Below are 12,849 nucleotides of genomic sequence, written 5' to 3'. Positions count from 1 at the left end.
CAGATTAATAAGCAAGGGAGTCTTGGGTTGTCACAAGGCAAGTAGACTCTGCACCTGCGCACCAGAATCTTATAGTTTATATAGAGGGTTTAACTGGGCTCCGTCATGTGTATTGTCAAGATGGTCTCATCACCTCACTTTCAGGGTTGTGTTCTTGGATGTGCTCCTACTGTGGAAATGGTAAACAGAATATGCATTCCAAGGACAGGGGAAGAGATGAATTGTCCTGGTCCAGCTTCACGGCCAACCAGTGGTCCTGTTCTCTCAATAACCTTTTCTGATTCTACTTGCCATTAAAGCCTCTCTTTGACCTTCGGGAGCTGAGTTAATCATTTTTCTTTTCTTCCACCACCAAATCTGATAGTTATCTCTAGGTACTAAGTGGTAGCAGCCCTTAGTTCATTGTATTTTAATCATTTCTTTATGTAGAGGAGAAAATAATTTTCTCTCTATCCTTCTGAGTGTTTGGCTGGGACTCCTATAACAAAAGACAGATTAATGAGAAAAACAAGTTTATTAACATGTATACCTCATGTATACCTGTGAGATCCCTACAGAAACTGAATAACTCAAAGTGGTGGCTTAGAAACCCAATTTATGTACTACCTTCAGCCAAAGAGGAAAAAAAGAACTCAGGAAAGCCAATGATTGGGAAGTGACCAGGAAATACAAGGTAAATAGTAAAATTTGTTATGCAGATTTAAATTAGTGCCTTTTCCATTGATAAGGTTTTATAGTTGTTGCCTGGTAGGCAGAACAAGAGGGACACCTTTGAAACTTTTTGTCCTGCTTTCCAGCAAATAGGAGGGGCATGGGGTTTTTTCTTGTATCTGCTTCTTCTTGGTTACCTTCAAAGCTCAAAAATAATCCTTATACCAAAGTGGCATATTTTAGGGTGGCATATTCTGCTACCGTTCATTTACATATTATTTTCCCTTACCAGAATGTAAGATTTTAGGGCAGACTGTCTTATTCAATTCTGTATCCCCTGCAGCCTAACAGAATGACTGGTACAAAGCTTTCAACCAATACCTGTTGAATAGCTGGTTGAGTGGTGGGCAAATGGTAATTAAAGTGGAATTGGAAAAGGATTGGAAGTAGAGACAGGGAACAGGGAGAGTTTTTTGCAAGACTTTGGGGCCTTTGTGTTTGCATATTATTTCAGTTCACATTTTAAATTTTAACATTTTCAGCCCTGGCTGGTATGGCTCAGTGGACTGAGTGCCAGCCTGCGAACCCAAGGGTCAAACTGAAAGGTGGCTGGTTCCCAGTCAGGGTACATGCCTGGATTGAGGGCCAGGTCCCCAAAAGGCGGCGTGTGAGAGGCAACCATACATTGATGTTTCTCACCTGCTCTTTCTTCCCCTCTCTCTAAAAATTAATAAATAAAATCTTTTTAAAAAGTTGTTAAAAATCTTTAAATAAATCTTAAACGTTTTCAGATATGGACAACCTCATTAAAAAACACTTCTTGCTGGCTTGGAACCAAACAGCCTGTGAGGCATAAAAGGGTAATTGAATGGGGGAAGCTACCAGTTGTTTAGTGGAATGTTAAACAGAAACCTATTTGGCAACAATGAAAGGAAACCTGTTTAACAGGAGAGCTGCTATTAGGTCCTTGTAGTTTCTCTTTGCACCAAGGTTTCAAGGTTTTTTTCTTTGCTGTTGCCTCACGGCAAACAATCCTTTCAATAAGCCTGTGCCCAGGTTTGTGGTCAGTGAAACAGGCTGTTTTCAGATTTAATGAAGCTTTGTTTTCTGCTCCTTTTTGTTTCAAAGGCATTCTAAAAATGCGGCCGTTACCAACCTTGAACAGTTACATGGGCAACAGCAGCTCCTGGTGGCACGGAATGATTTTCTTTTATTGATCACTTTGGTGTTTTGCAACTTGCTGTAGGCTCAGGCAGGCAATATATGTCCATGCATTACATACATTGCCCCCCCTTCTCAAAGAGTACTATTTCCTATGATGATTAATTAGCACTGGGAGTGCTGAGAGGAAGTTCTTAGGGTAAGCAGAAAACTAGGAGGTTTATAGAAAGACTTCAGAGAGGTAAATTACCCCCTAGATGTTGTATTTGCATTTCGTGTATATTTGTATTTTGAAGCAAAAGTATCTGAGGTTTGTATGAAATTCTGAAAGAATATAATGCTATCAAAATGTTTAAGAAGTCCTGACTGGTGTGGCTTAGTTGGTTGAACATCATCCCACAAAGCAAAAGGTCACCAGTTTGATTCTTGGTCAGGGCACATGCCTGGTTTGTGGGTTTGGTTCCTGGACAGGGCACTTATAAGAGGCAACCAATAGATGTTGCTCTCTCACATCAGTGTTTCTCTCCCTACCACCCCCTCTCTCTAAAAATAAATAAAATCTTTTAAAAAAATGTTTAAGAAGCATTATGTAAGGTGTATAGTTTTTCCAAGTAACATACAACACATGATTCTTTTAAAGCTTTTCATTAAAAGAAACTTGATTTTAGGATAACTACTTATTTTATATTTTCATTACACAACTTTTTCTTACAACAGTATTACATGTACACTGTAGACGTTTAGAAAACTTAGGTAGCCAGACAGGAGAAAACATAAACCATCCTTGATTACTCAGAGATGTGCTCTATAACCATGTTGGTGAATAAACTTCCAGACTTTTTCTATGCAGGTTGATAGATTCAACTGTACAAGGTCTGTCCAGAAAGTACCCAGTCATGTATTATGAAAAACAGAGACATTTATTGAAGAAGTTACAAGTTGCAAGAAACATTGTACATAGGACAATGATACATCAGTCCCCTTCAAAGTAGGCACCTTGGGACCTCACACAGTTCTCCCAGTGTCTCTTTCACTGTTCAAAACACTCTGCAAAATCCTTTATTGGAATCGCCATGAACTGTCCTGTTGTATTTTCCCGAATCTCATTGACTGTCTGAAATCTCTTCCCTTTCAAAGGTGATTTTAGTTTTGGGAAAAGCCGGAAGTCTCAGAGCACCAAATATGGCCTATAGGGATGCTGTGTCACCTGGGGATTTTATGTTTCGCCACAAAACTGCAGGAGATGTGCTGCATGAGTGGGCGTGTTGTCGTGATGAAGCTGCCAATCACCAGTTGCCCATAATTGTGGCCTTTTTCACTGTATTGCATCTCTCAACTGACAAAGACTATTGAGGTGTAGTACTCCTTATTAAATGTTTGGCCTGGAGGGGTATACTCATGATGGACAACACCTTCCCAATCAAAAAACCCAATTAATATGATCTTGCTGTGACTTTGCCACACCTTCTTCAGTCATGGAGAACCAGGTGACCTTTATTGGGATGACTGGGCCTTTGTTTCCAGATCAAAGCCCTAGACCCACCATTCATGTCCAGTTATGACCTTGAGGAAATCTGTTTCATTGGTAGTGGTCTGAATCAAGTCATTTGCAGCTGCAGCACAATATTCCTTCTGCTCTGATAGCAGAAGCTGTGGAACAAATGTTGACATAACACCTTTCATGCCAAGAGCCTGTGTCAAACTCTTGGACATAGTAGTTTTTGGAATCCCCAGATCAGCTTCTAGTTATTGCACGGTCAGTTGCTGATCTTTGTTGATTGTAGCCCATATTGTTCAACATTCTCAGGTATTCTGCTTGTTGCAGGTCTTCTAGAACATGGATCACTTTCGACCATCTCTGACCATCTCGACGATCTTTGAAGTGTTTGTGTCACACTTTTATGTGAGCTGCATCATCCCTGAAAGCCTTCTAAATCATCTGAATAGTTTCTGTGGAGGAATGTTTATGCTTAATCCAACATTTGATGCTGATTTGTTGCTCTATTCACTTAGTCATTTTTTCTAATATATATTTTATTGATTATGCTATTACAGTTGTCCCATTTTTTTCTCTTTATTCCTCTCCACCGCCCCACCCCCCAACATACCCCCTGCCTTATGTCCATGGACTAAGTTGTACATGTAAGTTCTTTGGCTTCTCTATTTCCTGTGTTATTCTTAATCTTCCCCTACCTATTTTGTATCTACTATTTATGCTGTTTATTCCTTGTACCTGTGCCCCCATTCCTCTCCCTCCCTCTGTTTTCCTGTTCATATTTTTTGATCTTCTTTTTCTTAGATAAGATGCTTTAACATTTCATGTAATAAGAGCTTGGTGATGATGAACTCCTTAACTTTACCTTTTCTGGGAAGCACTTTATCTGTCCTTCCATTCTAAGTGATAATGTTGCTGGACAGAGTAATCTTGGATGTAGGTCCTTACTTTTCATGACTTTGAAGACTTCTTGCCAGCCCCTTCTTGCCTGCAAGCTCCCTTTTGAGAAATCAGCTGATAGTCTTATGGGAACTCCTCTCTAGGTAACTGTCTATTTTTCTCTTGCTGCTCCTTATCTTATATTAAAGATAAGACTCTCTCCTTATCTTTAATCTTGGGTAACTTAATTATGATGTGTCTTGGTGTGTTTCTCCTTGGGTCCAACTTCTTTTGGACTCTCTGAGCTTCCTGGATCTCCTGGAGGTCTGTTTCCTTGTCCAGATTGGGGAAGTTCTCCTTCATTACTTTTTCAAGGAAGTTTTCAATTTCTTGCTCTTTCACTTCTCCTTCTGGCACCCCTATGATTGAGATGTTGGAACATTTAAAGTTGTCCCAGAGGTTCCTAAGCCTCTCTGTTTTTTTGAGTTCTTGTTTCTTCATTCTGTTCTGGTTGAATGTTTATCTCTTCCTTCTGCTCCAAATCATTGATCTGAGTCCCGGTTTCCTTCCTTTTACTGTTGATTCCCTGTATATTTTTCTTTATTTCATGTTGCATAGGCTTCGCCTTTTCCTCCACTTTCCAACCCTACTCAACCATTTCTGTGAGCATCCTGATTACCAGTGTTTTGAACTCTAGATCTGATAGGTTGGCTATCTATCTGTTCATTGCTTAGTTCTGTTTTGCGGGCTTTGATCTGTTCTTTCATTTGGGCCATATTTCTTTGTCTTGGGGCTCCTGTTACATTGGAAGTGGCAGAGCCTTAGGTATTCACCAGGACGGGGCAACCCAGGTTGCTGAGTTGTGATGCTGCCTGTGGGGAAGGAGTCTGAGAGGGAACAATACCACTTGCTTGGTTCTTGGCCAGCTTTCAATCACTTCCCCCGCTACCCACAAGCAAATTGGGCCCTTCTGGTGCTGATTCCTGGGTGGGTGGGTTTTTGTACATTCTAGGACCCTGTAGGTCTCTCCAATGGATTCTCCTGTGAGGCTGGAAGTTTCTCCTGCCACTGCAACCCACAGGTTTTTACTTCCAGAGGCTTCGAGGCTTTCTTTTCCTGCACTGGAACCCTGGATTGCATGGTCTATCTTGCTCCCCAGCTGTTCCTCCAGTTTATCCACATGCAAATGTGGGAACGCCCAGTCCGTCAGTTGCTGCCTCTCCAGTCCTGTCCTCCAGCTGCCGTCTTGCCACATGTCCTCTCCACCCTGGCTGTCCATCTCCACCACTCCTACTGGTCTGGATGAATGTTTCTTCTTTAGCTCCTTGGTTGTCAGACTTCCATACAGTTCAATTTTTCTGGGAGTTATGGTTATTTTCTGTTTTTAAATTTGTTCTTCTTCTTCTTTTGGAGGAGGCAAAGTTTATCTACCTACATTGCCTCCATCTTGGCCGAAGTCCTCTACTCAGTCATTTTGAATGTGATGACCACACAGTACACATGCTCACTCAATGGTGTCTACCACCCCCACTGACTAGTACAGTGAAGTCATCATTGTTAACACGTGAGCATTCCAGTCTGCTTTTCTTGGCTGTCAGGTTACATCAATGTTGCACTAACTGTTCTTATTATATTAAGAATGGCTGGAATTCTTCTGGGAAGACCTCATATACATCCAGGGAAAATATTGAAGTATAGGTGACAAACATTAATATTGCAAATGTATAAAGAGTTCTTAGAGATCACTGAAGTGACAGAAACCCCTGCATGAAATTGTCAGGAAAATACAAAAATACAAGCATTTAATAAATATATATTAAAATGCACTTTCAAATTTTAAGAAATACAAATTCAATAAGATAATGTTTTTCATGTATCAGATGGCAAAAGTTATAAAGAATAATACCAGTCAATGCTAGTAAGGTTTCTTGGAAGTAAATGAATACAGCTTTTCTGGTGGATAATTTGGAAGTCATGTGCTTAATAGTGTTATTTCTTTCCACTCACAACCCTTTAATTTTTCCATGATGTTGCCCATTTTCTGCAACTCCTGTAGGCACAGTGAACACAATATATAGTTTAGCTCTAGGTTTGCTTTTATTGGAGCCATAAAACATCTCTGAATTTGCCCTTTAGAAAATTAATTCCTTTAGGGAAAGAAATATATCTTTTCTATCAAAAGAATGCATTCTTGACTTCAGGCAAACACTGGATAAACATTATTTAAAGCAGTCTAGATCAGTGATTCTCAACAGTACAACAAGGTAGCACTACTTTGAAAAGGGATATTTCAATTTTCACAATAATGGTGGGGGAGGAATGGCTCAGGCTGGACAGAGGCCAAGGATATAAGACATCCTGTCATTAAGGGGATATTCATTTAGGTGAAGAATCTACCTGCTTGTTATTATTTGAGCCTGAAATCTAACTGCAACATAAACATAAATACAACTATTTTTAGCATGGCTTTAAAATAAACAGAATATTCCTGGCTTGTAATTACTGGGTAAAGTGAGGGTAGAATTTTCTTTTTGTTCTGAAATATGCCAACCATTGCTCACATTTAAGAACAACATGTTACCAGTAGCAATCTGTTTCTCTCTACACCCTCCACTCCTTGGGGGTCACTGATATAGCACACCTGTATTTATATTTGTGGAAGTCACAGGTGGTTTTACATAAACATGCAGGCCTCAGGCTACCTCATATGTTTCCAAGTCACCCAGTATTGTGCCTTAACACACATTGACATACATATATTATAACTTATTTTCTTTAAATTTTTATCCTAAATTACATTACATTGTAATTAGTTCATTACATTGACTTTTAAATTGAGAAATAATTCACATACTGTGAAATTCATTCTTAAGTGTACAATTCGGTTGATTTTAGTATAGTCATAAAGTTGTGCAATTATAACCATTACCTGAAGCTCTAGAACATTTTCATCACCCCCCAAAAAAGAAATCTGGTACCCAATATCCCCATTCACCCTTTCTCCAGTCTCTGGCAATCATTGATCTACTTCTGTATGGATTTGCCTATTCTGGACATTTCATATAAATGGGATCATATAATAGCTGTCCTTTTGCGGCTGTGTTCTTTTAGCATGTTTTTAAGATTCATACATGTTGTAGCATGTATCTGTACCTCATTCCTTTTTTATGGATGAATAATATGTTGACTTTTTGAAATTATATGAGTAGGCAATTATATTATCTATGCATCTCATTTCAGGACAGTAAAGGTGTTGACAAAATATTTGTAATGGAAAGGAGCATTGGATCAGAGCCACTGATCTAGCTGGAAAGACAAATCACATGTATATCAAAAGGCAAGTAACAATACAAGCAAACACATTGTTATCAGGGGATAATTAAATTTTCTTTGACAAAAGGTGGACAGGTAAGGATTAGGCAGAGATTGGATCTGAGCAATAGATCCTATTCAGTTGGTGGATTGGTAAAGTCTGGAATGAGATGCAGCCGTCCAAAAGTTAAACTGCCACTTTTATAGGATGCTATCCCGTCTTAAGTGATTACCAAGTGTTCTTTCCTTTGAGTGGGCCCTGAAATAATGAAGGAAATCAGCAGAAGCGAAGGGATCCTTCTGGAATTGAATGGATAGCTTAGTGGTGGGCGCCTAAGGGGTGGGTTTTGCAGAACAAAACTGGTAGCTGCCAATATCCACTCGGGCTGCAACTTCGCTCCCACGTTGGCCCGCGCGCCTCTATCCGGGCTATTTAGGCCCATCTAGGCCGCCGTGGCGGCCTGCGCTCAGATGCTGAGGGGCGGGGCCTCCAGTGACAATGGCGGGCGAGCTTGATAGTTGTAAGCCTCTGAGCGGGTTGCTGAGCGGCCTGGCCCAGAAAGCTTTCCACGGGCACTCAGGCATTACTGAGGAGCTGCTGCGAAGCCAGCTCTATCCGGACGTGCCACCCGAGGAGTTCCGGCCGTTTCTGGCGAAGATGGGGGGGATTCTTAAGGTACCGTTCCTCCCTGCAGCCTCCGCCTCAGAGCCCAGCCCCTTACCCGCCTCCCTCAGACTCATTTCCCCAGAAGCTGAAAAGGCTTTTTCCGTCGGACCTCTTCTCCATGGGCTCTTCATTACGCTCCTTCAGAATCGGGGCGCTCGCTCCGTCGTCTCTTCTCACTTTCTTGAGGGTGACCCCTTTGTACTCAAGTCCCTAGCCCCTCCAGCAGTGCTGACCCGACAGCCGCCGGACAGGGCTCTGGATTTTTACTGTAGATAATGATCTGTTGTTGTATAGGTAACAATTTCGAGTTGTCTGGGCGGTTCTGTGGGCTTCACACTTTTAAAAATTAAGAGCCATTAGGTCGTCAGACCTCTCCGGATCGTGGAAGCGGGGAGCGTTCAAGTGAACCGGGGTAAGGGGTGCATTGGCCGGATTGTAACTGTCAAGTAGTCCAGTGTGTGGTTACGAGAACATATTTACCAGCTTGAAGTCAAAGGATAAAACAGCCTGTCCGATAGAAATGTAGTAAGAGCTAAATATATACTTTTAAATTTTCTAGGAGCAGCATTGAAAAGGTAAAAAGAAACAGGTGAAGTTAGTACTAATGTTTTATTTAACCCAGCATATCCAAAGTATTATCTCTTTACAAGTAATCAATGTACAATGTTAGTAAGATATTTTTATATATTTTTTTCACTAAGTCTTTGAAGTATGGTATGTATTTTACACTTAAAGCACATCATCAATTCGGACTAGCCACAGTTCCAATGCTCAGTGGCCACAGTATTGGACAACACTGGTTTAGACAGAACTATTCATAGGAATGCATCTAGGAGAGATAATGTAGAGATAAGACTGTAAAAATGGTTTGATTTTTGTGGGCTTCCTGTGTGTTAGGAATTGTACTAGACGTTTTACATTTTATTTAATTTGTTTCTTGCAAAAACCTTATATTATAGGGGACATGCATTTTAAAGATTAGGAAACAGGTTTAGGGAGTGTAGGTAGTTAGACTAAAATCACACTGTGATTAAAGTCAATGTTAAAATTTCATCTGCTATATTTTTGCACTTATTTGTTTCAAAACTGCTTCAAAAAAGGAGTTTTTCTTTTTTAAAAATACAGGAAAGAAATCAATGATTTCATAGAAAGTAAATGGATTGTGTCATAGAAATATAAGGGATAGTATCTCAGGTGTGATCCTAGACATGCTAAATAAATTGTGTTGATAACATAAATCACTAGTGAATGCCTGTGTTTCTAGCAAATCTTACTCTTTGAGTGGTCAGAAAAGGTTTCCTAGAGAATTTAATGTGTTTCTTGGGTTTTTCAGGTGTTTGGTAGGACAATGGGGAGGTGAACATAAGGCACTGCCGACCAAGAAGTAAGAACAGTACATGTGTATGAGTTGTTTTAGGATCTCCAAACATTGGGGGCTACTTCTTTCTAGATGGACCATATATTTTATTCTTTTATTTTGTTATGAGATAAAATTGCAGGATAGCCAAAGAAGTGATTGCCTAGGAATTTTCCTGTATTTTCTTTTAAGATTTTTTAAATTTATTTTTAGAGAGAGGGGAAGGGAGGGAGAAAGGGAAGGAGAGAAACATCAATTGCCAACTGGGAACCTGGCCTGGAACCCAGGCATGTGCCCTGACCTAGGCATGTGCCCAGGAATCAAACTCGTGACCTTTTGGTTCACAAGCTGACACTCAATTCACTGAGCCATGCTGTCCAGGGCTCCTGTATTTTCTTTTAAGTACATCGCTGAATAATATCCAAGTATCAATTCTCTGCCAGAGGATGGAATACTTCAGGTTTCTAAGAGATTCTAGTTTGAAGAGCTGGCATGGCTCTCTTGGTGTTGGGAGCTGAATAGAAGATTTTCCTGTGCTTAGCAGCACAGCCTCTGCACAGTTGACTGGTAAAGGCAACGGAGAAAGCCTTTAATTGTTTGACTTAGGGCTGAAACTATAGGCTCTAGATTGCATATAATTCCCATCTTCATTAATCTTATAAGCAACACTGAGGGGTAAACGTCTCTCTAACTCTTATGGTAACTTAAAAAGCAAACATAATTTTACTTTTTTCAATTACAGTTGACATTCAGTATTTTATTAGTTTCAGTTTAGATATTTATATAGTTTGTGAAGTGATCCTCCCCCATAAGTCTAATACCCACCTGGCACCATACATAGTTATTACAATATTATTGATTATATTTCCCATGCTGTGCTTTACATCCCCATGACTTTTGTAACTGCCAGTTTGTACTTCTTATTCCTTTTAGTTTTTCACCCAGCCATCCAACAAACATGATTTTAAAACCAAAGGGCTTTGAGCAGAGATAGATTGCCCATCTGCAGTAAAAGAGAACATACACAAAAAAGCATGATTCAAGGATGCTGTAGTATTTGGAAATAGAGGTCTGAGCAAGCTACTGTGGTCAAAAGAGAGATACTAGTTCTTTTTGGTAGGTTTCTGGGGATGCCATTTTTGCTGCTCTTTAAAGGGTAAAGTATTTTAGACTAAAGTAAGAAGCAGAATAGAGGGCATTCTAAGTTAAGAAAATAAGCAAGGATGGAGTGAGAAAATGTAGAGCAGATTCAGGAAATGGTAAATAGCCCAATTTAACCATAGCATGGTGGTACCCAATCAGCAGTATTGTTAGAGGTGGCAAGAAATAAAACAACTTTTTATGCTTTTATTCCTACAATTTTTATTCCTGCTCTTAAGCAAAGTATATATTTCATATTTTTCAGTTTTTAAAAATTGTGGTAAAATACACATAACAAAATTTATTATCTTAACCATTTTAAAATGTACAATTTAGTGATATTAAATACAGTCATACTGTTTTGCATCCATCACTGACACCCATATCTCTGACTCTTTTTATCTTGTAAAACTGAAACTTTATACCCTTTAAACAATAACTCCCATAACTACACCCCCCCACCACCCATAGCTTTCTGTTTCTATGATTTTGACTACTCTAAATATTTCATATAAGGACAATCATACAGTGTTTGTCTTTTTTTGTGACTCACATATTTCACTCAGCATAAGGTCTTCAAGGTTTATCCGTATTATGGCATATGTCAGAAATTCCTTCCATTAAAGGCTGGAAATATTACATTGTATGTATATACCATGCTTTGCCTATCCATTCATCTGTCATTGGACACTTGGGTTGCTCCCATATTTTATCTTGTGTGAATAATGCGGCTGTGAACACAGGAGTGCAGGTATCTCTTTGAGACCCTGCTTTCAATTCTTTTGGGAATAGTATACTCAGAGGTAGAATTGCTGGATCATGTAGTAACTCCTATGTTTAATTTTTTGAGAAACTGCCATACTGTTTTCCACAATGGCTGTACCACTTGACAATATATTCCCACCAACAGTGCACAAAGATTCTGATTTCTTCACCCCTTTCTCTGACACTTGATATTTTCTGTTTCTTTTCTTTTCTTTTTATTTTTTGATAATAGCCATCTTCATGAATATGGGATGGGCAGCGTGTGTACATTTTTACAAATAGATGACAACAGAGGTCAAAACATTTTTTTCCTTTTGTCTTTGTGGAGTCTCAACAATCTTGAATTCAAACTGCAGGCTAGAAGAAAAGCAGTGAAGAAAATACTAAATAAAAATGCGGGAGTCTAATAAAAATAAAAAGAAAAGAAAAAGAAATGCAAGAATCTAAGAAAGGGAAATGTACTGAGGGTAAAAATGGAGTAGTACATCAATTCTCATTTGGTGGCCAGCCACATCTTTCAGTCATCTGCAGAAAATTAAACTCTGCGAAGAAACTGAAAAGGAATAGGGGCAACAGTGGTAGGAGGAACACAAGAAAGGGATTTGTAACTCTCAGCAGGAAATAGGTAGTGGATACACATGTTAGCAGGCTGCTTAATGCCAGCTGCCTGCATTCATTCAGAGACTGAGTTTCAGGTACAGGGGCTGCTCGAGCTTTGGCCTTTCTCTCGACCCTTCACATTTTGTGAGCAGGTATAATGTACTGATTGCTGGCATTTGTACTGTTGTCTCTTTTCCACTTGGAATGGAGCTCTCCAATGCTACTTGGTTGGTACATTGACCCCCTCTAGCTTTGCCTGTAAATCACAAAAGGGTGAACCTTTATCTGCTTGTAGATAAAAGAAGCTGGCCATTCACTTGCACTAGTTTTATTTTTGATAGCTCCGGAGAGGCAGTGGAATCTGTGAATTGAGAGTGTCGTGTTGAATTAGGGTGATGACATCCTATATAAATGCTGTCATTTTTTATCTTTTTTTGGCTTACATTTATAATTTCAATTTTTGTAGATATGTGTTCACATATTCCCTATTTCTTGCTCCTGCTGTTAACTTTGCAGGTGTGCACCTTGATTACACTTTACTAGAATCCTAGAGAAAGATCTTAACTGTGAAGCTAGATCGCCATTTGTGCACTTAAGTTCTGTACTTGCTACTGCCCTCTGATGGTGATGGTTTTGTGTTTCCTCACTGAAACTTCATTAAATCATTAAATAACATATTTAATGGAAGTTCTGTTGGATTTTGTTTTGTCTATTGTTGATATACCCTTATACTTAGTTCTGTCAATTAAAAGTTAATTTTTCTTTTTTATATAATTTGAATTAAAATATATTTAGATCCTATTTTAGAAGCCTACAAATACA

The 12,849-nt window shown here is 39.3% G+C and overlaps 1 protein-coding gene across 1 annotated transcript in view; it reads left to right on the top strand.

Moving 5' to 3' along the window:
- The first annotated feature begins 7,973 nt into the window (after positions 1-7,973).
- COMMD1 (copper metabolism domain containing 1) overlaps positions 7,974-12,849 on the top strand; it is a 113,067-nt gene continuing 108,191 nt past the window's right edge. The window contains exon 1 of the mRNA XM_054586919.1: positions 7,974-8,174. Within this exon, the coding sequence (XP_054442894.1) occupies positions 7,998-8,174 (177 nt within the window). The 5' untranslated portion in view covers positions 7,974-7,997. The remainder of the gene's footprint in view (positions 8,175-12,849) is intronic.

Source organism: Pteronotus mesoamericanus, unplaced genomic scaffold, assembly GCF_021234165.1.
Source record: "Pteronotus mesoamericanus isolate MK-2021 breed Mesoamerican mustached bat unplaced genomic scaffold, CSHL_Meso_final contig_98, whole genome shotgun sequence".
In the NCBI taxonomy this organism is placed as follows: domain Eukaryota; kingdom Metazoa; phylum Chordata; class Mammalia; order Chiroptera; family Mormoopidae; genus Pteronotus; species Pteronotus mesoamericanus.
Note: the sequence above shows the minus strand (reverse complement) of the source record. Positions and strands in the feature narration are given on the sequence as shown.